Here is a 27,012-nt window from a genome sequence, read left to right on the forward strand (position 1 = left end):
GAATGACATGCGTGCTTTTTGTTTGTGAATGTGTCTATATAATAAAAAGAAAATTACACATTGGCTTGAAGATATGAAGTTTATCTTCTTATGTTGAAAAACTCATATTTTTCGCACAAAATACATTACGGATCTGAGTGACCTATTTCTCGATATTTCACTCTGATGACATCACTCCCCAGAGGTGGACAGTAACGAAGTACATTTACTTGAATATTGTATTTAAGTACACTTTATGAGTGTCTGTACTTTACTTGAGTATTAATTTTTTTGGCAACTTATGAGTTTAACTTCACTACATTTGAAAGACAAATATTGTACTTTTCACTCCACTACATTTCTGTCAAGGTCCTCATTACTCATTACTATGAAACACTTTTGAAAGTGGATGTTTTTTTCTTTTCTTTTCTAAAACATGATTGTTTTTTTTTTTTTTTTTGCAGGCGACATGCACTGAGACAGCCGATCAGTAATCACTAGGGTCACGTCATGTCCATAGACTGTATAAAATCAAGTTCAGTGATTTCTCAGCAGCGTTATTTTTAACACGATCAGTTGATGGCAGAATGGAAGGAGGCGGTTCTTCTGGAGAATGCACGCACCCATGGCTATTGAGGTTTTTCACCTGACGTCACAGGGTCACGTGACGCCCCAGTGTCCGCCATTTTGAACATCAAGCTAGCTAATGTCAACATAGTACCTAGTATGTTACTGTAGCAATGTTTACGTTCAGTCATTTGGATGACTGTTAAAACCTTTCAGTCTCAAGTTTTTCCTTTACTGTATTTACTAGTTTACTGAGCTAGCGCGCTGCGCCGGGGCAGGCTGGCGCTAGCTAGCGCGCTGCGCCGGGGCAGGCTGGCGCCAGCCTGCCCCGGAGTGCTGCGCTAGCTCAGTAAACTAGTAAATACAGTAAAGGAAAAACTTATAACCGGCCATGTCTCAACAGACTAAGAAGTTATTTTAATGACATTTAATAACATTTTGTTTATCCTGAGGACCGAATGTAAATGAAAATGTGAACAAACCTTAGCTGTCAGTGAACAATCCTGGTGGAAGCAGGTAAACGTCGTTCTCTAAGCCTGCTAACCTCAATTTTTGCAAATACCTCTCCCTCTGCTCGCCCTGTAAATGCCCTACGTCGCTGGATATTGAAGGTGTTTTCTGCATCTCGCTCCTTTTTCTTTTAATGTTTTTCGTTTGTCGCCTTCCTCGCATTCAAACTGATTCAAGCCGTGACGTCCAAAATGGCAGCATCACATGACTTGGTCATGTGGGTGAAATACCTCAATAGCTAGAACCCATATTTCAGTTTTCTGAAAGGAATAAAGAGTCATTTTGTTTTAAATGTTTGCTTTGTTTGCCTAAAACGGAGCACATCACAGCCTACAAAACCTTTCAGTCCGACCTGTGGAAGCATATTGAGGGATATAAATGTTTTATTCCAAGAGAAATCTTGCAATTAAGTTGTCTGTGCTTTTAGAATTAGCGATAATGTTGCAATAGCTATGCAGTCTGGTTAGTCAAATGACTTTCTATGGATTTGCCCGCCAAGTTGCCATATCCTTGTCCACGGCTAATGTTAATACATAGCTAGTTAACTTGGACACTGTTAGTTAGCATGTAAAAACGGAGTTACTCTAACATCAATAACATTAACTTATCTGAAGTGCTTTCAGAAATGTTTGAGCATAATAAGCAAAATGTAGAAATCTTTCTTTTCTAGTAATGTTAGCTACCCAACATGATTTTGAGTTTGAAAAGACTTTGCTAGCATGTCAGGTGGTGCTTCACTGACTAGCTAGCTTAACATTAAACCACCATGAATCCACAGGCAGACTCATACTTGCATGAATACATATACCTGCGTGTGCATACACACACACACACACACACACACATGAGACCTGTGAGATGGATAGTATTGTAGTAGTCATTCACAACAAATTGTTGGAATTTTTTGTTTTGATGTCAGATGATGGTCTTGCATTTTTTTTCATCGTGCTTAAAGCAGTGTTGCTGTTGGGCAGTTATTAAGCTCGAGGTGTGGACCTGGGTTTTCATCAGGTTGGATTGTCATTTTTATTTTCTGAGCAAGCTGCATTTACAGCTGTTCCACAGTCTTCCTGATTAACACATACATGTGTGCACACACTGCCAGAGCTGGGTCAGAACACTACCATGCTGCTTTGTGGGGTGGGGAGGAGTGTTACAATAAAAAATAAAAAAAAAATGACAACGACTCTTTCAATTCAGTTGTGTTTCATTTTGTAAAATTCTACCAGGTGTTTATTCTACAGGTTCTACAAGTTAGTCACTGAATCCAGTCGGTTGCTTCAGTGGCATTAGGTTTTGTCAGCGTTGTGGCAGTAATACAACAATGCATTGACAGAAAATGTACTTTTAAAAAATATATATTTTTAAAAGCAAATACTTCAGTACTTTAACTTAAGTAAAAATTTGACTGGACAACTTTCACTTGTATCGGAGTAACATTTGACCAGTGGGATCTGTACTTTGACTTCATTCATGTAGTTGGGGACTTTGTCCACCTCTGTCACTCCCAATGTTTTCCCGTTGACTAGACATGCGTTGTGAAAATGGTGAACCAGTTCAAAATTAAAATTCTTTTGATTAACTTGTGGTGTTGTTTTTTCCCATTTGTTTGTTTGTGTTTGTTTGTGGATGTGTCCATATAATATAAAGAACATTACATGGCGGCACGAAGATATGAAGTTTGTCTTCTCGTGTTGAAAAACATTTCACTCCTTCGCTGTGCTCACTTGTGATATATAAATAAGCTATGCTTTAACATATGATAGTTGTGCACTGTATTACTTAAATTACACAGTGAATCAATGAATATGTGTATCTAAACTATTCAAAATTGTGTTAACCCGTATCAGTAAAATCAGCAATCTCATCTTTTACAATGCTTATTTGTTGAGATTGCCTGCATTTTACTTTTAGCAAGGTAACAGGATTGATTTTTTTTTAGCATAGAGTTAGCAAATATACAAATGCGATTAACTAGCATCCATGCTAATGCCATAAGGAGATTATAAACATCTCATCTCATTATCTCTAGCCGCTTTATCCTTCTACAGGGTCGCAGGCAAGCTGGAGCCTATCCCAGCTGACTACGGGCGAAAGGCGGGGTACCCCCTGGACAAGTCGCCAGGTCATCACAGGGCTGACACATAGACACAGACAACCATTCACACTCACGGTCAATTTAGAGTCACCAGTTAACCTAACCTGCATGTCTTTGGACTGTGGGGGAAACCGGAGCACCCGGAGGAAACCCACACGGATACGGGGAGAACATGCAAACTCCGCACAGAAAGGCCCTCGCCGGCCACGGGGCTCAAACCCAGGACCTTCTTGCTGTGAGGCGACAGCGCTAACCACTACACCACCGTGCCACCGATTATAAACATTTAATTTCTTAATCTACAATTTGGAAAACAGGCTCCTCATTTCAATAGTCCAAATATTCAAAACATTGCTGAACATAAAGAAACAAAGAATGAATAACTTCATTTTCTTCTTCCTTCAATTGTCAAGAAATTCAGATGATGAACGTGGGACTTGTGCAATATTCCAAATATTTAATAGGGTTGACTCGAATGTTTCCAGGTAACAGGGTTTTGAAAGTGGTGGGATGCAACTGAAATTTACATTTCCGTATGCTGTAATAGATGAGTCATGGAAATGGGATGTTTCAAGCATGAGATATTGAATGGATTGACATATTTATTCAAAAATAAGATTTGAATGTATTTTAAATATATTTCAAGGTAAGGTGTACAATAGTAATAACAGGCTGGGATCATGGAATCACCTCCGTCATGGAATCACCCACACCCACATGACCCCTGTAAATAACTAATAGTTGGAGTTTGTCATAGTTTTCCATGTACAGGTTTGAGCTGCCCGAGTGGTGATACCAGACGAAATGTAAAGATAATGTCAAACCTGTCTCAGCTAGACTGCACAGACAAGTGTTCACAGGCATAGGCAGAGTTTCTGTTGGGGACATGTCCACCCCAACCCCCACACCCCTACATCCTGTCCCTGGTTTTCAAACTTAGCTTGAGGTTGTGGAGGAATTTTGATAAATCTGCTTAATACTCCTGCTGCCCAGCCTCGCTGATGTAACCTTGGTGGTAGAAAGAGAAATATAATGTGCTACGTCAGCACTTTTGTGAAGATATGCACTATTACTGTCTCAAAGCCATTATGGTGAAGACAAAGTGGCAATACATTTTGTGTGCAATATTCAAAATGGTTATCTTTACTCCATTAAGGGTTCATCACCCTATCTAGGTATACAACTTCAATTGAAGGTTTACCTTTCAGAAAAGATTCCAAGTAGAACCTGATAACAAAAGTCCTTTCTTTTAGTCTTGGAGAAGGTTCCAAGTAGATTTGCTTTGGGACATAGTTACCCATCTCAAAGAGCCCAGTATTTTAGTTGTAATTTAAAGGTAGCTAGCAATTTTCTGATAGGATTCCCCCAAACAACTGAGAACAACCACAGGACTCTTAAGGTTTGGTGAATGAGCCTTTATTATATGTGTTGCATCACGAAAAGTTCTTCATTGTGTCTCTTCTATGTAGAACCACAACAGAAGATTTCTCTTTCGGAAAAGGGTTCAAGAAGAATGCAACAACAAAAGGCCTCTCTTTTAGGCTTAGAGCAGGTTCAAAGAACCTTTGAGGAATCTTTTTGTTTTTCTCAGTGTGTAATAAATGGCTGAGTAAGAAAAGTTGTGAAAGGAAAGGTGTGTTCACAGTGCTGTATTTCAGTACTTCAGTTTTAATGGAGAAGTAATTTTTGACAGCACTACCCCCAGAGGAACAATCTCAGAACCTCTAAATCTTGTAGAACCTTTTTATAATGTTGCATTATATCATTAAAAGTGATATATTATACCCCTTTTCCACAAGTTGACACAGTTCCCTGAGGTCCTAAAGAAATGTCTGTGACATGCTTTGGTCAAAATACCACAAGGATAAAGCAACACAGCTCCCTTCTCCCCCTGTCTAAACAGCCCTGTTCAGAATGGCTGATTTGAGAGCCTGTTCCTTTAAATGATAACAAGCCGCTGTTCACCCCAACCCCTCTTCCACCAGTCAATTCTTGGATTTCAGTCATGTGACTTTTCTTAGCGATTTCACTTCCGGTAAAACTGCTGGTAGTCGAGCAAACCAAAACGGCTGCTGTAGTGCAAACAATTAGCGATAACTTATCAGAGTACGCTCGTAATCTAGAAGCCACTGCTCGCGTTGGATATATTCAGAAGATTGCTATATGCAATGGAATCGACCCCTACAGTCTGGGAAAGAAGAATTTGTCATACGATCTCGAAAACTACCCTTCAGTCGAGTTCCCCGACATCTCGAACTATCTGGTGTTGCAGACGTCCTTCTACACCGCAAAACAGATGAAAGCGTGGAAGAGTATGGAGGCTTATAACTTTTTTGTAAGTGGCTGGGTAAAGGACCTTGGGATCAAGTCGCTGCTGAATGAATCCTGTATTGTTTTTGCCCGTGTAAGGTTTTTTTTAAGCTTTTCGTTCACGTCTTCACAACGAAGTGCTGCAAGTTGAAGTGTAAACAAACAACAGTTTGCTTGATTCTCACTTGTGTTGGCTCTTATCTCCCAGGTAAATCATTCACAAAGATCATCAGAAACCCCTTTAAAGACCTGGATCTTAGGCCCTGTTTACATTATTTCGAATCAGCGGATCATCAGATTAACGTTTTTAAAACGATTCGCGTACACACACAAAATTTCTGTGCCCGCAACAAAACCGTTCCCCGTGCACACAGCAACGCCAATACACGGATACGCTAATCACATGACTAATTAGATGGCACGTCACATGATCCCAGTGCATATCGGGCATGCGCAAGTCACTCACCACTTGCAGGTGGAAGGATGTCGTTGTAAAAAATGAAGTATGCCAGTCTGTTATCGGCGGTACTGGTACTACAATGACGCCTTTTTTACACCGTGTATGGCCTTCGTGTTTATGCTAGAAGGATCTAACAGTGTTCGGTACACTCTTCACCTTGCAGAACGGCCGTTTTTTGCGATTACAACAAGACTATTTAGTGCTACGGTAACCAACACACTTCCTGTATTGCTCATTCACTTAATGACTTCCTCAACACACTTCCTGTATTGCTCATTCACATGACCAACGTGGCATGACCAACGCCAGCGAATCAGGAAGGTGGATGTCACAGTGACATTGTCCAATGACGACGTCAGCTAGAGCTCAGCACTGCGTATCCTCGTTCCTCAATGTTTACACAGCACCAGATCAGATACGTACTGGGTTGAATACGTGGGCCCTGGCGGATTCAAACTGTTCCGCCTGTGGAGTCGTTTTCCGGCGTTTTAATGTGCATGGACAGTGCATCTGCAACGAAAACGATACGGATACGGTCTAATGTAAACACCACCTTAGTTAAACAAGACGGAGAAGTGATCATGGCACATTGTAACTGTATGGCTGGGTAAGAATTTTGTCACAATCTTCATGCATATGGACTTTGTGAGGAGTGAGGACTGAACAAAGAAACAGCTGGGGACTTTAGCGCTTCGTGACTAAAAAAAAGTACTGTAAGATAACGACACATAGCAAGAAAAGTACTTGGAAAACACTAAGGCCATAGCTGAGAGGGAGAAACAAACCTTTCACCAAGTGATCACTGCAAACTCAAGCATGCTTCGACTCGGCTCCCTTCGATTTCACTGAGAGGTTCAAAAGCCGCCTTTCTCGACGTCTTTTTGTGAAATCCTGTGTTTGTTCTCACTTTTTTATTAGTTCTCGAGGAATCCTGAAGAAACTTTTATCAGTTTCACGGTTTGATTGATTAGAACAACCTAAAACAATGCAAGCGTAAGGCATTTTTCATGCGAGCGATGCACCTTCTCCGTACAATCATTTAGTCAACTGAGCTTTGGTAGATCACCAGCTAAAGTTTTGAATAACAAATGAGGCAGATGTGACATCACGTGAAACCCAAGAATCAGCGCTTTCCTCATGAATATTCATTCACAGTGGTATTTCTCAAGTTATGAATGGAGGTCCTGAGATGTGGAGGTGGCATAATTCTAATGAGCTCTGCTTGTGATATAGAAAGGGGAGCCAAATCTGAATTCTTTATGGGCACGTGACGTCACGCTCATTTCTCAAACTGGAAGTTGGCTATGTTGGATGATAACAACAACCAGGAACCAGAGCTTCATGTGTGAGCTGCTGCAACACTTCATCATTTTCTTTTGATTTCATTGCCTTTGAAGAAAGACGATGCCTACTTTGTGTGTGGGATATAATTGCAGTAATAATGCTCCTCGTGACAAAGAGAAACAGTTCTTCAGAATTCCCAAAATAATTAAAAACAGTGACTAAACAGATGAAGAGCCGTCCAGAGAACGCAATACGCTGTGGTTCAGAAACATACGTTGTAAGGACTTAACTGAAGAAAAAGCTAATTACACCTGTGTGTGTGTGTGGGGGGGGGGGGGGGGGGTGACCACTTTAAATCTGGTAAGGGTTCATTGCTAATTAATGCTATATTTTCTGCTGATTCAATTGAACTTTTGAGATTTAGCACAAACACTCTGCTTCTCACCTTGCAGGAGCACCGGCAAACCTACACAATAAAACAAATCCAGATTGGGCACCAACACTTAAATTAGGACGTGATAAGATCAAGACAAAAACTCATCTCGCAGTATCAAGAAGCAACAGGATAAATGAAAGATCTGACAAGAAAGCCAGATTAGAAGCAGCACAAACCTTAGCAAGTTTGGAAACACAAGGAGAACAATGTGGGTCAACTTGGCCAGGTGAGATATCAGTGACTGGATACGACAGTAACTTCATTTTACTTATGCACTTTTTTTTTTTGTAGAATGACTGAGGGAGTTCACAATATCAGGGAATTCAATGGGTGGTAATAAGGCTAAATCCTCTGTATAATTGGATGGCTTTAACATATACAGTGATGCTTGAAAGTTTGTGAACCCTTTAGTATTTTCTATATTTCTGCATAAATATGACCTAAAACATTATCAGATTTTCACACAAGTCCTAAAAGTAGATAAAGAGAACCCGGTTAAACAAATGAGACAAAAATATTATACTTGGTCATTTATTTATTGAGGAAAATGATCCAGTATTACATATTTGTGAGTGGCAAAAGTATGTGAACCTTTGCTTTCAGTATCTGGTGTGACCCCCTTGTGCAGCAATAACTGCAACTAAACATTTCCGGTAACTGTTGATCAGTCCTGCACACCGACTTGGAGGAATTTTAGCCCATTCCTCCGTACAGAACAGCTTCAACTCTGGGGTGTTGGTGGGTTTCCTCACATGAACTGCTCGCTTCAGGTCCTTCCACAACATTTTGATTGGATTAAGGTCAGGACTTTGACTTGGCCATTCCAAAACATTAACTTTATTCTTCTTTAACCATTCTTTGGTAGAACGACTTGTGTGCTTAGGCCAAGTTTACATTAGACCGTATCTGTCTCGTTTTCTTCGCGGATGCACTGTCCGTTTACATTAAAACGCCGGGAAACGGGAATCCGCCAGGGTCCACGTATTCAATCCAGATCGTGTCAGCTCCGGTGCTGTGTAAACATTGAGAATATGCGGATACGCTGTGCTGAGCTCTAGCTGGCGTCGTCATTGGACAACGTCACTGTGACATCCACCTTCCTGATTCGCTGGCGTTGGTCATGTGACACGACTGCTGAAAAACGGCGCAGACTTCCGCCTTGTATCACCTTTCATTAAAGAGTATAAAAGTATGAAAATACTGCAAATACTGATGCAAATACTGCCCATTGTGTAGTTATGATTGTCTTTAGGCTTGCCATCCTTCCACTTGCAAGTGGTAAGTGACGCGCATGCCCGACATGCACTGAGATCACACACACAGCGGCTCAGTCCCAAATCACTGCTCGCGCACTATACTCGCGCGCTCTGTGAGCTGCGCAGGGCCAGAGTGCGCACCCTCCAGAGGGCACTTGCTGTTCAGGGCGGAGTGATTTGGAGCGCAGGATGCCTGCGGAGCCGAGCGTATCCGTGTATTGGTGTTGCTGTGTGCACGCGAATCGTGTATTGGCGTTGCTGTGTGCACACTAATCGTTTTAAAAACGTTAATCTGATGATCCGCTGATACGGTCTAATGTAAACCCCACCTTAGGGTCGTTGTCTTGCTGCATGACCCAGCTTCTCTTGAGATTCAGTTCATGGACAGATGTCCTGACATTTTCCTTTAGAATTCACTGGTATAATTCAGAATTCATTCTTCCATCCTGGTCCAGATGCAGCAAAACAGGCCCAAATCATGATACCACCACCATCATGTTTCACAGATGGGATAAGGTTCTTATGCTGGAATGCAGTGTCTTCCTTTCTCCAAACATAACACTTCTCATTTAAACCAAAAAGTCCTATTTTGGTCTCATCTGTCCACAAAACATTTTTCCAATAGCCTTCTGGCTTGTCCACGTGATCTTTAGCAAACTGCAGACGAGCAGCAATGTTCTTTTTGGAGAGCAGTGGCTTTCTCCTTGCAACCCTGCCATGCACACCATTATTGTTCAGTGTTCTCCTGATGGTGGACTCATGAACATTAACATTAGCCAATGTGAGAGAGGCCTTCAGTTGCTTAGAAGTTACCCTGGGGTCCTTTGTGACCTTGCCGACTATTACATGTCTTGCTCCTTTGTTGGTCGACCATTCCTGGGGAGGGTAACAATGGTCTTGAATTTCCTCCAATGGTTAAAGAAGAATAAAGTGAATGTTTTGGAATGGCCAAGTCAAAGTCCTGACCTTAATCCAATCAAAATGTTGTGGAAGGACCTGAAGTGGGCAGTTCATGTGAGGAAACCCACCAACATCCCAGAGTTGAAGCTGTTCTGTACAGAGGAATGGGCTAAAATTTCTCCAAGCCGGTGTGCAGCAGTTACCAGAAACATTTAGTTGCAGTTATTGCTGCACAAGGGGGTCACACCAGATACTGAAAGTAAAGGTTCACATACTTTTGCCACTCACAGATATGTAATACTGGATCATTTTCCTCAATAAATAAAGGACCAAGTTTAATATTTTTGTCTCATTTGTTTAACTGGGTTCTCTTTATCTACTTTTAGTTCTTGTGTGAAAATCTGATGATGTTTTAGGTCATATTTATGCCGAAACAGAAAATTTTAAAGGGTTCACAAACTTTCAAGCACCACTGTATGGGTCAAAGCCACATTTCAACTTTCTGTCTGAATCTTTACTTGGCAGAGGACTTCAAAGAATCATAATATTTTGAGAAAATCAGAGATGCGTCCAGTTATTGTTTGCACGAGAAGACATTTTGGATTTGTATATCATCCAACATGGTGGCGGATGCATATCTCACACTGCTTTTGTCATATGGTTGCACACGAAGAATGAAGTGTTTTTGAAGCACACGTTTTCTAAAATAGGCAGCCCATAGGCACGTTTTCTTATTCCAGAGTTTGTGGGTTGGTAGGTAGTTCAGATACCTGAATGTGTGTGCACAAGCAATAAAAAAGTGAGTTTTTCATCATATGGCTCGTTTAGAGTAGGTTTGCTTTGGGACACGTTTACCCATCCCAAAGAACTTGGTACATATTTGCTTTTTAATGGAGACATAGCTTGCAATGTTCTGACAGGGTTCCCTTGGAGGACCAGCCACAGAACACTTAAGGCTTCTTCATTAAGGGTGTCTAGTCTCTTCAGAAGACTAACAGAAGCTTTCTCATACAGAAAAGCTTTTTAGTCATGGTTCCAAGTACTGTGGGATAATGGAACCATTAGTATATCCATCCAAAGAACATTTGAGGAACCCTGTTTTTCTGAAGCTCTGTCGTGTGGGCTCTGTGTGAGGAAATATATAGTGGTGGACTTCAGTATTCATGTTTAACCCTTTGATGCAAAACACCAGCTGAGTTTTTATCTTCTATATCTTTGCAATAAATTAATTCCATCATTCAGTATTCAAGGTATTCCTCAATTAACTTGTTTTTGATCATCATACATCCTTATTTTATTTTTTCCTTTCTTACTTCTTGAATAAAAACCCTTTTTGTATCACTACCCTTCTAATGCACAACATGGGTCAAAAACGACCTGCATTCATTTTCCAGGTTATTTCATGTATGGCTGAGTGTTTCTATGATATACTTTTGAAATAAATTCATTTTGTCATTTACTTTTCCAAATATGCAGTAAATATCTTGTTTTTGTTTAGCACAAATCATCATTTTTATTTTTCCTTTCTTAAGTTATGAACAAGCACAGCTTTTGTAATTCTACATCAAGTTTACACACATGGGTCAGAACCGAGCCACATGCATTTACTCCAGCGTTTGGTGGGAACTGTGAATTGTGCTTGTGTCAGACATTTCACAGCTCAGCACAGCGCCCTTTGCCCATCTAATACATGCAAGTAATGTTTTTCAATTGTTCTAACATTACCTTAGAAAAAAATTGATTATGTATAGGTTACCTTGAGAGTGAGCAGATTACTTGTCAGAAAGTTACAAGTAATTACTATTAGATACCGAGCTGTTGACATATTCTACTTTAGTTAGCTAATTTTATTGCAGTTGGCTTAGCTAACGACATAGTTAATAAATAAATAACTGGCCCCATTCACTGCTAAAGTAATTACTCGAAACAAATTATTATTATAGTATTAAGACATTTAATTTTAAATCACACTTGGATGACCCATGTGTAGTCATATAAAAATTATTTTTGTTCATAAAGTAGGAAAGAAAAAATTAAATTAACGATTTGTGGTAATTAAAAACAAGATATTTAAAGAATACTTGGAATATTCAATCATAAAATAAATTGATTTAAAAAGATAGAACAAAGAAAAACTCAGTCAGCATGAAATAACCTGGAAAATGAATGCGGGTCATTTTTGACCCATGTTGTGCATTAGAAGGGGTGTGCATATGTTTTGCATCAAAGGGTTAACACTGACTAACTCAGTTTTCACTCAGAGTCATAATTTATTGACTGGATTAACATATTTTAATATGCAGTTTATGTTCTTCATTTGAAACTTGGGACAAAGCAGTAGCCCGGATGATTTTTTTTAGCATTGATAGCTAAAAAGGTCTGTGATTTCTGATAACCCATGCTATTGGCTGATGGTATCCGGATATTTAGCACAAAAGTCTTTTAGCACAATATGGATGCTTAAAAACAATGTTCTGACATGAATGCAATGTTGTCAATGAATAGTGTGTGTGTGTGTGTGTGTGTGTGTGTGTGTGTGTGTGTGTGTGTGAGAGAGAGAGAGAGAGAGAGAGAGAGAGAGAGAGAGAGAGATACGGTCAAGATGGATAGAAATTGATATGATAAAAGAATGTTGGAGAAAGTTTGTGAAGAAATAGAGGAGGGTGAATAAAATAGATTCTGTGGAATGTGCAGTGAAATCGCAGGGTTGGATTCAAACACACACACACACACACACACGTTTGTCTCATTATCCTTGTGAGGACCTTCTACTGACATAATTATTATTGCAGTTAATTAATGCTGTTAGTTAAGTTAAAGTCCTTCCCGTGCCGTGTGGCGCATCGGGCGGCGCCGATCTCGGTTTCCGCAGCCCTCGGCCTCTCGCCTATTACATAGCTAGAGTTACAGTGGGGGGCTAGTCCTCTGGTAACCATGAGAGTTTAACTCCCCACTCACATCTGTATTGCAGCGTGCCTTGCCAGATGGTAGTAGGTACCATTTTTATGATGGTTTTTGGTATGACCCGACCGTGAATAGAACTCACGATTGAGAGGCGGACACGCTACCACTAGGCCACTAGCCAGTTAATTAATGCTGTACCTGCACCTAAACCTAACCCTAACCTTAACCTCAATAATGAAAAGGAAACTTTTTGACTCTATTATTATTATTGACTATTATTATTATTGACTATTATTATTATTATTATTATTATTATTATTATGGTGGTGTAGTGGTTAGCGCTGTCGCCTCACAGCAATTAGGTCCAGGTTCGAGCCCCGTGGCTGGCGAGGGCCTTTCTGTGTGGAGTTTGCATGTTCTCCCCGTGTCCGCGTGGGTTTCCTCCGCGTGCTCCGGTTTCCCCCACAGTCCAAAGACATGCAGGTTAGGTTAACTGGTGACTCTAAATTGAGCGTAGGTGTGAATGTGAGTGTGAATGGTTGTCTGTGTCTATGTGTCAGCCCTGTGATGACCTGGTGACTTGTCCAGGGTGTACCCCGCCTTTCGCCCGTAGTCAGCTGGGATAGACTCCAGATTGCCTGCGACCCTGTAGGACAGGATAAAGCGGCTAGAGATAATGAGATGAGATTATTATTATTACATTTTTGTTTAAAAAAACACAACAGCAATTTCCTTATGGGGACCATCCAAATGTCCCCACAGGGTCGAAATTGTCAGATTTTACTGTCCTTGTGGGGACATTTGGTCCTCAGTAGTATATAAACACACGCGCATGCACACACACACACACACGTCTTAATTCTATGCTGAGTACAGATATCGTATAGGTACCTGTAGGTGTCAGTATTTGTTGCAGCGAATACTAGTTAGACCTCTCTCTCTCTCTCTCTCTCTCTCTCTCTCTCACACACACACACACACACACATCTCTCAGAGGTATCAGTGTTTCAACAGTGGCTGTCAAGCGTAGAGCTTTACAGATGCATAAAGATGTAATTTTCCACTCCTGAGCTAATGAGGAGCTGTCAGTGTAACGAGAAAACTGGCAGAAATTATGATGACACATTTATTTATTCCTTCCTTCCTTCACTGTCAGCCTACCACCCTATCTCTCTCTCTTCATCTCCCTTTTTTTTCCTATCTTCCACTCCTGACAGCTCATTTTGCTCAACTGTGACAGTGAAGCAGAAAAAAAAGTGCAAGGAGGAGAAGAAGCGAGAAGTTCGAAGTCACTAAATCATATCCTTCATTACCACGGAAACACAAATGCCTCAATTAGTCTTCACATGTGTCCAGCACCAGAAAGAGACATCAGCCTTAACGTGGACACAAAGAGCACACATTCTGGCACGTAATTGGTGTATTCTGTGCAATAAATGATGTGTAATTTAAAAAGAAAAAGTGACAGACTGTCAGTTATCCATGCTATATGTTCCAGAAGAGCAGATCAAGGTGAGAAAGAGAAATATGAGGACCGGCATATTGTGCTCAGAGCTGTTGGAAAATAATAAGGGCTGAATTATACATGCAAATACAACCCAGAGTGCACTTTAAGCATTCCCATCTGTCTACAGTTCGATTCATTAATCCCACACACTCTTTACACACAGCACACATGTACAGTACCTGGGGCTCAGTAAAGCAGAGTGCATTAAATGTGCATGGCGGTGATTCTTGGATATCTGTTCATGTGTTATTAAAATGGTTTCAGATGCACTTTCAGACCCGATGACTTGTATATGCAGTAATTGTGGACAAAATGGGAAACTTTACCTATAGAATGCAATCCCAATGAGCAACAAGCCAAAAACAAGTGACTGTGTTTGCTTCGGAAAGTGAAATTCATGATTGACAAAAGATCTGACATTTCCAGCAAAATCAAGCTGGTTTTATACAGTATATATTTGAAAGTTTATTATTCAGTGTGTGTGTGTGTGTGTGTGTATATATAAGAAATCACCAGTACCGTGTGTTTTTTCTTCTCTTTATGATATGAAACCAGAATCTACATTAAACCCAACAAGCAGCATTATAGTACATTTCCAGTTTTGATATCAAACAAAATGTATTTCAGTGAAAGTCAGCTTGGCACCTGAGTTTGACATATAAAAACATTGCTTTGAGCAGACCAGCAGGACCGGCAGCAGTAGTAGTGGACATTAAGAGCTCTCACCTTTGTAGGAGAGTTTGAGTCGGGGTAAGTTGCTTTTGGCACGCTGAGCATCGGCTCCTCTCTGCGGCGTCCAGAGCCCAAACAGCAGCACTGCCATCCCCCAAATGTAGTCCATGATGAACCCAAAGTTACACGGCTACTCACAGAGGTCCAGATCTTCAGAGCAGCACCTGAGGATGGAGCAGGTGTATGGATGGGTACAGAGTCAAGGGTGTAAAGTGCACAATGATCACATCCCTCTTGGTGACTTGATCAAGCCCAGGTAAGAGAAAACTGACCACTGGTACCGGTTCTCAACACACTTGAGTGTAGGTGTGTAAGTGTGTGTCTGTGTTTTCTTTTCTAAGCTGTTTATCTACTTGGTCTCCTTGCCTTGTTTTCTTTTCTCTGTCTTTGTCCTGATCCGTGTAAAAGTAGCACCTCAGCTGAAAGCACAGTGAGACAAAAGTGAACTTAAGCTTACTGAAGATCTATGCACTTCCACGAGCTTCCTCACACACACACTTCCCTTTAAAGCTTAGCACGCACAAGTCCACAGTGCACGTAGCCGAAGAGAGAGTGAAGCCAAGTGAGAAAGCCTGGCCAAGTGAGCAATAGAGGGAGGGATAGAGCAGGGGGAAGGGGGACGGGCTGGGAGGAGAGGATCCTGTAGGTAGATTTCCCTTTTTTCTGCCTGACACAACAGATCCTCCACCCATGTGAGTGCTCTCTCTCTCTCTCTCTCTCTCTCTCTCTCACTCACACACACACATTCTGTCCATCTCTCACTTTTTCTTTCTGAAAGTATTTCACTAATACCTGTATTACCGAGTTATTAGCCCTCGTTTCTGTATATTACACATCTATTCTCCCTCTCGTCCTCTCTGTAAATATGTTTCAATGACAAAAACAAGTTTTGTTAAATATCAAGAAAATAAAACTGACACAAATGTAATATTTTCAAAATATTCCACATTATGCTTTGTTTTTAATAACGTTATAACGATTTTCTTTCTGAATACAAAAACGTTCAGAACATGATGGACTCTGCTGTTCATTCATTCATGCTTACCTACATTCATTTAATCATTCATTTTCTGTTGCGCTTATCCACTGTGGGTCATGGGTGAGCTGGAGCCAATCCCAGCTGACTTCGGACAAGAGGCAGGGTACACCCTGGACATGTTGCCAGTTTATTCTTGGGTTTCACATGACGTCACATCCGCCTCATTAGTTATTCAAAACTTTAGCTGGTGATCTACCAAAGCTCAGTTGACAAAGCGTTTGTACGGAGAAAGTGCATCGCTCGCATGAAAAATGCCTTACGCTTGTGTTGTTTCAGGTTGTTCGAATCGATCAAACTGTGAAACTGATCAAAGTTTCTTCAGGGTTCCCCGTGAACTAATAAAAAAGGGTGAACGAACACAGGATTTCACAAAAAGACGTCGAGAAAGGCGGCTTTTGAACCTCTCACTGAAATCGAAGGGAGCCGAGTCGAAGCATGCTCGAGTTTGCAGTGATCACTTGGTGAAAGGTTTGCTTCTCCCTCTCAGCTATGGCCTTAGTGTTTTCCAAGTACTTTTCTTGCTATGTGTCGTTATTTTACGGTACTTTTTTTTAGTCACAAAGCGCTAAAGTCCCCAGCTGTTTCTTTGTTTACTCCTCACTCGATGGCCGCCATATTGAAAACAACACGTGTCTCGCTTTCTTTAACAGGGCGTCCTAGCGGTCTTTTCAACAAGTCTTTCAGTAAGTGCATGCAATCAAAACAACCATGAATAATAAAGTCCATATGCATGAAGGTCATGACAAAATTCTTCCCCAGCCATACAGTTACAATGCGCCGTGATCACTTCTCCGTCTTGTTTAACTAAGATCCAGGTCTTTAAAGGGGTTTCTGATTATCTTTGTGAATGATTTACCTGAGAGATAAGAGCAAACACAAGTGAGAATCAAGCAAACTGTTGTTTGTTTACACTTCAACTTGCAGCGCTTCGTTGTAAAGACGCAAATGAAAAGCTTAAAAAAATAACAACATACATACATGGGCAAAAACAATACAGGATTCATTCAGCAGCGACTTGATCCCGAGGTCCTTTACCCAGCCACATACAAAAAAGTTATAAGCCTCCATACTCTTCCACGCTTTCATCTGTTTTGCGGTGTAGAAGGACGTCTGCAACATCAGATAGTTCGAGATGTCGGGGAACTCGACTGAAGGGTAGTTTTCGAGATCGTATGACAAATCCTTCTTTCCCAGACTGTAGGGGTCGATTCCATTGCACATAGCAATCTTCTGAATATATCTAACGCCAGCAGTGGCTTCTAGATTACGAGCATACTCTGATAAGTTATCACTAGTTGTTTGCACTATGGCAGCCGTTTTGGTTTGCTCGACCACCAGCAGTTTTACCGGAAGTGAAATCGCTAAGAAAAGTCATGTGACTGAAACCTAAGAATTGCAGGGATAACACCAAAATGAACATCCATTCACACATATTCACACCAATGGGTAATTTAGAGTAGCCAGTTGATCTAATCTGAATGTCTTTGGACTGTAGAAGGAAACCAGAACATTTGGAGGAAATCCACACAAGAACGAGGAGAACATGCAAACTCCACACAGAAAGACTCCAGTCAGACACAAGGTTTGAACCCAGAACCTTCTTCCTGGAGTCAGTTATTTTAGTTACTCTACCCACTACTGGTTAGATAATCTTAATGTTGTTCAAAGGAGGTTCAAACCCAGAGCCTTCTTGCTGTGAGGTGACAATGCTAATCCCTGGAGTGTGCTATTAGAGGAAAATAATCAATGACCGTGTAGACAGTGTGATGCATTGATTATTTTCCAGTAATTGTTTCCTGAAGTGTTTTATTCCTCTTACACTGCATCAGTTTGCCACCACTAAATAAAGACAATGTCAGTCTATTTTATAATTACTATTATAATTAATAATTTATATGTTGTGGAAAGATCATGAAGATAGCTCTTCTTATTACTTACATTAAAGCAGCTAAAAACCAATGTCCTGTCGCTTTTTTTTTTTAAGTTCTGTCAATAAGACAAAAAACAAAACAAAAAACATCCTCGTTACCAAGAAACCTATGTTGGAAAACCTAAAGGTACAATTATGTCTACAATATATAACCTTGCCTTTGCTGTTACTACAAAAAAAATATATATATATATATATATATATATATATATATATATATGGGCGGCACGGTGGTGTAGTGGTTAGCGCTGTCGCCTCACAGCAAGAAGGTCCGGGTTCGAGCCCCGTGGCCAGCGAGGGCCTTTCTGTGCGGAGTTTGCATGTTCTCCCCATGTCCGCGTGGGTTTCCTCCGGGTGCTCCGGTTTCCCCCACAGTCCAAAGACATGCAGGTTAGGTTAACTGGTGACTCTAAATTGACCGTAGGTGTGAATGTGAGTGTGAATGGTTGTCTGTGTCTATGTGTCAGCCCTGTGATGACCTGGCGACTTGTCCAGGGTGTACCCCGCCTTTCGCCCATAGTCAGCTGGGATAGGCTCCAGCTTGCCTGCGACCCTGTAGAACAGGATAAAGCAGCTAGAGATAATGAGATTTTATATATACATATCATTAGAACAAGCACATTAATATAAACTTTGTAGCTGGCACACTAAAAGCTACTTTTATGGAAAATTAATCAACATCATCTGAACAATCAGATTCAAGAATTCAACACATTACTGGCATTTAGCAGATGCTCTTATCCAGAGTGACGTACAACATACCCAAAGCAGCCTGGGGATCAGTTGGGGGTTAGGCGCCTTGCTCAAGGGCACTTCAGCCATTCCTGCTGATCCAGGGAATCGACTCCACGACCTTTTGGTCCCAAAGCTGCTTCTCTAACCATTAGCTTCCCCAGTTCAGGTAAGAAATAACAGTTGAATGATATCATCTAACATTTATATACATTAAATGATTTTCTATAAATTAAACAGCCTACAGATGCTAAAAAGAAGCAGGGCTATGCTGGCCATTTTATTAGGTACAATATACATTTATTCGTACTGTATAGCTAAGTAGTTTAATGTGTACTCTTTAGTGTAATGTGTTTAATTCATGTATAATTGTTTTGTATGTGTATAATTACCAAATGCAGGGCATATGTTATACTCAACACTCCATCAATGGAAAGGGATCACAGTAGAACCATCACTGAGCAGATATTATTTGGGTGGTGACTCTTTCTCAACACAGCAGTGACACTAATACGGTAGTATGTGTGGTGCTGGTAAGAGTGAATCAGACATGGCAGCACTGCTGGGGTGTTTTTAAACACTTCAGTGTCACCACTGCTGGCTTGTGAACAGTCCACCAATGAAAGACATCCAACTGGGCTCCCAAGTGGCATGAGAGAAAAGCATTCATCGTGTCATCAGTAGATTGTGGCTGGGAGCCAAGGGTGCAAACTTGGCCGTGCTTTCTGGATGGGAGGAATGGCGGTACTCTCTCGTCTGTCAATCACAGTGACGGTGACAAAAGCCAATGGGGGACATCTGTGAGCTCATGTATTTGGAAGAGGGTAGATAGCAGATTCAGCTGAAGACAGTTGGCATGTAATGTAGCATGAGCATACTGTGTATTTTGGAGGAAGTACATGTCAGCCTTTACCCTCCATGATTGGGAAAGGAGAGCTGGGTAGTTGGTGGGAATTGGCAATTAAAAAAAAAAGGGAGAAAAACAGGGTATGAAAAACTATACAGTGATGCTAGGTTTAAGAATTGATAAAGGACTATCCATCCATTATCTGTAGCCACTTACATTGGTGAAAATCCATCCATCCATTCATCCATGATCTGTAGCCGCTTATCCTATGCAGGGCCGCGGGCAAGCTGGAGCCTATCCCAGCTGACTATGGGTGAGAGGCAGGGTACACCCTGAACAAGTCGCCAGATCATCGCAGGGCTGACACATAGAGACACACAACCATTCACACCTACGGTCAATTTAGAACCACCAGTTAGCCTAACCTGCATGTCTTTGGACTGTGGGGGAAACCGGAGCACCCGGAAGAAACCCACGCAGACACGGGGAGAACATGCAAACTCCACACAGAAAGGCCCTCGTCAGCCGCTGGGCTCAAATCCAGAATGTTCTTGCTGTGAGGCGACAGTGCTAACCTCTACACCATCATGCCACCTTGATGAAGGACTAGAGGATGATTATTAATGCAAATCATAACTGGAAAACGATGAGCTATAACGTCTAAACCAACATCATAGGTGTGTCTAATAAAGTCAGTCAGCGTACACAACACCACACACACACCACCATGCCACCGTGACGTAGGGGTCACTACGGTGTTGAGAAGAATTGCAACAATAAACTTTGCAACTTTTACAAGCTTTACAATTATTACTGAAGTGCACTGTTATTTCTCTATAAATAAATCCATGATAATTTGCTCCACTAGTTCACTTGTGTCTTGTCTCCTCTCACTGCTTGCGGACTAAACCAGACACAGATCCTTCTACTCAGCTCAGCTCAGCCCTCACACCAGACACTTATTTTTAGCCTGCCCCATGGAAGAGGTGAAGACAGTGAGGAGGAGTGTGTGGGAGAGGATTGTCTTATCCAAAAAGTCATGTTCAAAACTGTTCGCGGTAAACATCATTTTGAAAAAGAGAGAAAAGAAAACCATAATCTCATTGCCATCATTGTGCTTGAATGACGCTGATAGCTGCTCCTGGTTAACACATTTCCCAGTCATAGCGACATAAGATTTACAGATGCACAAACAATAAGTCACATTTATTATCTAAGTCATACACTCATAGCAAAACTCTCAGTCTTCTCTTTTCCTATAACTGCCCAGCAGCCCCAGTGGAGTGAACTACAGCACACTGATCCTGACCTCCAGGTCAGCAGCTTCCTCCTCATGTTTCCATTTGGCAGTGCCTGAGTGCTGCAGGAATACTTGAGTAATTGGGTTTTAATATGGTGTGACACATGAACACTTCTAAATGCGTGTGCTATTGACAGCATCCATCCTTCAGCAGTGAGCTCAAGAAGAGGAAAGAGCAAGACAGAAGACTGTAAACATCACACAGTTACTACCAAACAGCAGCCCCCGCGAGACCCAACAGCTTAGCGTGTGTGTGTGTGTGTGTGTGTGTGTGTGTATACGGTATATGTGGTGTGTGACATGGAAAAGCACTGAAAGACAGAATTTAGCTAAATATGTCTGACTAGAGTCTCATCATATCGCTCCTGTGGAGGACGGCCCCATATGAACAGTTGAAAGTCAGGCTTGGAAGACGCTCTGGACACTTACAGTAATGCATTTATGGCTGAGGACTACAGTTGACTTGCTAACTTTAGGACTGTGGTAGTCATGAACAGTTTTGCACTCAAGTTTCCATCAATGAAGAGTTCATAATGTCAACGAAACTGACTTCATGTTAAAAATGTTATCACGTTGTCTGTTATCACCCAAATGAGGATGGGTTCCCTTTTGAGTCTGGTTCCTCTCGAGGTTTCTTCTTCATGTCGTCTGAGGGAGTTTTTCCTTGCCACCATCGCCACAGGCTTGCTCATCGGGGATAGATTAGGGATAAAATTAGCTCATGTTTAAAGTCTTTAAAATTCTGTAAAGCTGCTTTGCGACAATGTGTATTGTTAAAAGTGCTATAAAAACAAACTCGACTTGACTTGAGCTAAATAGTTATTCGTAACGCTTTCACAAAAGATGTGGGCATCTGAAAATGTAGGTTTGTTATGTTAATGGAAGCCTTTGAAACAAAAAGTGACTATTTTAAGAATGTAAGATCAATATGGTCTATTCAAAGAAAATAAGTTAATAAGGAGTTCGGCAGTGAGATGTTTGACATTTGTTTTGCCATCAGCATCACCGTCATGATGAAACATGGAACCACCCATGTGAGAAACAATGAAGGGAGAAGCAAACAGCAAAAATAGACGAGCCATTGTCCAAATATAGAGTTGCTTTAAGGAGACTACAGGTCGGCTAATGCTTTTTACTGATGAGATAAAATGAGTCTTATAAGGAACAAAGCATAAAGGCTTCACCGGTAATCACACACACACACACACACACACACACACACACACACACACACACACACACAGTAAAAACCGTCAGTATACAATCATGCTTCACACTATACCTATTGTATCTGCCAATACATGTTGTAATTAGCAATATACACTCACCGGCCACCAAGCCTGGATCACCGCACAGGCTTCATATGGCTTCAGCCTAGGGGCCCCCAGGCCCCCTGCCTTGCAGGGGGGCCCCCAATTGGTCAAAAGAAAAAAAAACCCTTCATATTCATTGGCTCAAAATGAATATTTAAATAAACGGACGCTGATTGGGTGAGGCAAATCCGCCTTCCATATATAAACGTTAGACGTCACATACGACGTCACTCCACAGTTGAACAGTGAACATGTGTGACAGAAAATACGAGAGCAGTGCTCAAAAGTGCAAGGCTCAATGGCAAAAAGCCCAACGTGACAAAGCTCTATTGAGCAATATACCAAAACTAACAGGGTTTTTTAAACCTAATGAAACCCAACGGGCAAGTGCAAATCATCATGACACTAGCGTAGCAAACGTTATGTTAGCTGCAGCTGCAGCCAGTAGTACTACTAGCTCTGGTGAGGGTGAAGGACCATCCCTTTCAGACCCCATCCCATTTGTGGATGAATGTGCCACTGCCACTAGTTTCACAAACGCACACACACACACTCACTCCGATGACATTGACATGCATGATAGTTTCCTTCAAGCATCAACATCAAACATTTCACATCTAGATCCCCCCTCTGTTTCTGGGACCGCAAGCTCATGCAATGTTAGCTTCTCTGACCAGGCGGCTGCCTGGGACGTGTCTCTGGGATATTCTAGCCATGTCGATGCTAACTTAAATTCGGATCCAGGGTTTGGGGGCAAAATAGATGAACCTACTAGGAAATACTGGATAAAAATGGGATCTGATAAGTGTCGTAACAAAGACGCTAATAATGCAGCATCCGAAAGGATCCACAAGCAGCAGAAGAGGTATTTTTCGAAGTCTTTATTCATGAGGAAACTTGGCAATGGCGAACTTGTGCAGAGAGAGTGGCTCCTCTACTCTCCTTCAAAGGGTACAATCTTCTGTTTTGCATGCAAATTATTCGGTACAAACTGTCCGTTGACGTGTGGGTACAATGATTGGAAAAATGCATACTTGTGCTTGTCTGAGCACGAAGGATCAAAGTGCCACAGAGACGCGATGATGGTTTACCTTAAACGGTGTGCTAATGTTGGATGCATTGACCATGAGCTGAGAAGCCAGTTTGATAGTGAGTGTGCGTACTGGAGAGAGGTTTTGAGGAGAGTGGTTGTGGTGGTCAGACATCTAGCGGAGCGAGGGCTGCCTTTCAGGGGGAATAGTGAAATCTTTGGCAGATTGGATAATGGCAACTTTATGGGAACGCTGGAAATAATTAGCGAATTCGACCCCTTTCTGAAAATGCATATCGAGAAATATGGCAATGCTGGCAAGGGAGAAACTATATTCTGGTGATGTGGAAGCAGATTTTGTGGAAGAGCTTGTGCAGTTTAGACAGTTTGTTAGTGAAATGCAGAACCAGGGCACCTCTGCTAGATCTCTTCTGCAAGTTTTGAGAACGAGGAACTTGCTGCCGGTGTTCCCAAATGTTGACATTGCCCTACGACTCTTTCTGACTTTGCCTGTGACTAATGCCAGTGGAGAGCGGTCTTTTTCTAAACTGGGATTGGTTAAAAGTAGACTGAGATCCACCATGGGCCAATGCAGATTGAATCACCTGTCTCTAATGTCTCTTGAAAGTGACATTCTGCATTCATTGGATTTTTCAAGTCTAATTGATGACTTTTCTACATGAAAAGCTAGGAGGACAAACTTTTAAGAATGATACTGGTTGTTGATCATTAGTTTGTTTACTTTGTCTTTATTGCCTTTCATTATAGCCTCTTCATCGTGTACTTGAGAGGTTCAGTTGCCTAAAAGGCCTACAGGCACATTCAATTGACAGTTGCATAAGTTGTGATAAGTTGTTGTCAATCTAAACCTTATAGTTTTTGGTGTTCTGTTTTTGCTGGCCCACCTGTACAAAGTTTAATAATGAAAAAAAAAAACTTTAAAATGTAGAAAATAGACAGTTCTTTACAGGTAGATGGGATAAGATGGTGGTGGCGGGGGGGGGGGGGGGGGGGGGGGGGGGTGACTTTAAAGTATTGCTGCTGGTGTACAAATCTCTAAATGGTACAGGGCCCAATTACCTCTCTGATATGTTGCAGCAGCCTAACCCAATCAGATCTACCAGATCGCAGCAGCAAAATTTACTGGTAAAACCTGTTGTTAAAACAAAGTGTGGTGAAGCAGCTTTTAGTTACTATGCAGTACAGCTATGGAACCAACTCCCAGAGGACATTAAAAATGTTCCTGCTGTTGGCAGCTTCAAATCTAGACTAAAGACCAAGCTGTTTTCAGATGCTTTCTGCTAAATGATTAATATTGTCATCTTTACATGTTTTAAATTTTCTTAACTTTTACAGTCTCTGCATGTTTTAAACTTTACTTAACTTTTATTCTATTTTATTCTGCTGTTTTTTTACTGAACTTTTACTTCATTTTATTATTTAATTTCTACTATTGTTTAATTCTTATTATTTTTCTTCCCCATTTATTTTATGTAATTTTATTTTCTATTGTTTACTGTTTTGCTTTTACTTCTGTAAAGCACATTGAACTGCCACTGTGTATGAAATGTGCTATATAAATAAAAGGCCTTGCCTTTCTGAAATTCCCAAATCAGTCCATCTGGCTCAAACCAACACCCATGCCACAGTGAAAGTCGCACTTTGAGATCATAATTTTTTTCCCGTTCTGGTGTTTGAACATTGTAAACATTAACTGAAGCTCTTGATTTGCATCTGCATGATTTGATGCATTGTGCTGCTGTCAAGGGATCGCCTGATTAGATACCTGCATAAAACAGCAGGTGGAAGGGTGTTCCTAATAAAGTGGCTGGTGAGTGTATTTCTATTTATATGATACATAAAAATAAGTTTGATTCAGAGTTCATATGTACGGTGTGTTTACCGAGTAAGAGACCTATAGAATGCAGTTACAAAAACTGCCTTTGTCAGTCTAATTATCAGAAAATTCACTGATAATATCAGGTATTTTTTGTAACTGTTCACACATTTTTACTGCTTTTAAGAGTCTTTCTGACTGGTACAATTCTGAAAGTAGTACATAGTGAAAGCCTATAATAGTTTTATTTGAAGTCTATGCCTATTTCTCGTACATCCTTCTCATACTCAGTAAATTTAAAAAAAATGCCCCTATCTTAAGTATATATGAGATGATATCCTTTTTCCATCCATTATCTCTAGCCGCTTATCCTGTGCAGGGTCGCGGGCAAGCTGGAGCCTATGCCAGCTGACTATGGGTGAAAGGCGGGGTACACCCTGGACAAGTCGCCAGGTCATCACAGGGCTGATACATAGAGACAGACAACCATTCACACTCACATTCACATCTATGGTCAATTTAGAGCCACCAATTAGCCTAACCTGCATGTCTTTGGACTGTGGGGGAAACCGGAGCACCCGGAGGAAACCCACGCGGACACGGGGAGAACATGCAAACTCCACACAGAAAGGCCCTCGTCAGCCACTGGGCTCGAACCCAGAACCTTCTTGCTGTGAGGCGACAGTGCTAACCACTACACCACCGTGCCACCTGATATCCTTTTCCATTTTACAAAAAAAAAACGCCCAATAAAATTAGTACAAGTAACAATTAACTTCCCTTTATAAAATTGTCCAGTGGGGGTTATATATGTCTTCACTGCTAAACTCAAAAAACTGTTAGCAGATTTGTAGTCACTCTCTTACTCCTTTTTGACCAACAGGGAACAGGTTTCATTCTTGTTCATGCACCAAATTTTGAACTGTTCGCAGAATTTCGACCAAAAATACATTGGTTCGGAGCCTGATAAGTTGGTTCCCACCTTGAACCAAAATCTCATCTCATCTCATTATCTGTAGCCGCTTTATCCTGTTCTACAGGGTCGCAGACAAGCTGGAGCCTATCCCAGCTGACTACGGGTGAAAGGCGGGGTACACCCTGGACAAGTCGCCAGGTCATCACAGGGCTGACACATAGACACAGACAACCATTCACATTCACACCTACGGTCAATTTAGAGTCACCAGTTAACCTAACCTGCATGTCTTTGGACTGTGGGGGAAACCGGAGCACCTGGAGGAAACCCACGCGGACACGGGGAGAACATGCAAACTCTGCACAGAAAGGCCCTCGCCGGCCACGGGGCTTGAACCCGGACCTTCTTGCTGTGAAGCGACAGCGCTAACCACTACACCACCGTGCCGCCCTAGAACCAAAATATAGCTGTTTTTTTCCAGTGTGAACAGTGACAACATCAGTGGGCGTGTCATTAGTTTGGAGAGGAAGCAGAGCGCATTAATGGAGGATGCAATAGAAAAGGATACATCTTCAGAAAAAATAGGTACCTTATGGGTACATGTAGCTACTGCTTATAAATAAATTTTTTTCTGATCCCATGTCTATACACTAAATATAGCATATATATTTACTTTATGAGGCAGTAGCCACAGAATTTAACAATTTAAAAATCACAGAAGTAAAATATACCAAGTGTCTGTACTTTATATTATTCCACTCTTATCTCTTACAGTTTTTGAAACTGAAACCTCTGAACCGAGGCTGACGTTCACACGCTGTCGCCATGACCCAAACTCTTATTTCCTGGAAAAGGCCTGGCACTAGAGCTCAGTGGTCTCTTTTCGACAACTTCCCGTAACAACTCGGAAGTGCGTCACATCTACATCACACATGGGACCACTGGCCGAAGAAGGCGAGGAAAGGGGGACGACCTGGAGTATATTTTAAAATAGGAACACACTTTCCCTTGGTAATAAGCATAAACATGTCTGAAAGTGATTTCTTTCGTCTTGTCCATTTATTTTGAATGGTGAACCAAATTGTATACACTCACCAGTCATTTTAATAGGAACACATGTATGCG

General features: G+C 41.3%; 1 protein-coding gene across 1 annotated transcript in view; it reads right to left on the reverse strand.

The window, feature by feature from the left end:
• The window catches only part of sema3ab (sema domain, immunoglobulin domain (Ig), short basic domain, secreted, (semaphorin) 3Ab), a 102,116-nt gene extending 86,641 nt beyond the window's left edge, over window positions 1–15,475 (reverse strand). The window contains exon 1 of the mRNA XM_060923629.1: window positions 14,938–15,475. Within this exon, the coding sequence (XP_060779612.1) occupies window positions 14,938–15,052 (115 nt within the window). The 5' untranslated portion in view covers window positions 15,053–15,475. The remainder of the gene's footprint in view (window positions 1–14,937) is intronic.
• Between the last annotated feature and the right edge of the window lie 11,537 nt (window positions 15,476–27,012).

Source organism: Neoarius graeffei, chromosome 6, assembly GCF_027579695.1.
Source record: "Neoarius graeffei isolate fNeoGra1 chromosome 6, fNeoGra1.pri, whole genome shotgun sequence".
Lineage (NCBI taxonomy): Eukaryota > Metazoa > Chordata > Actinopteri > Siluriformes > Ariidae > Neoarius > Neoarius graeffei.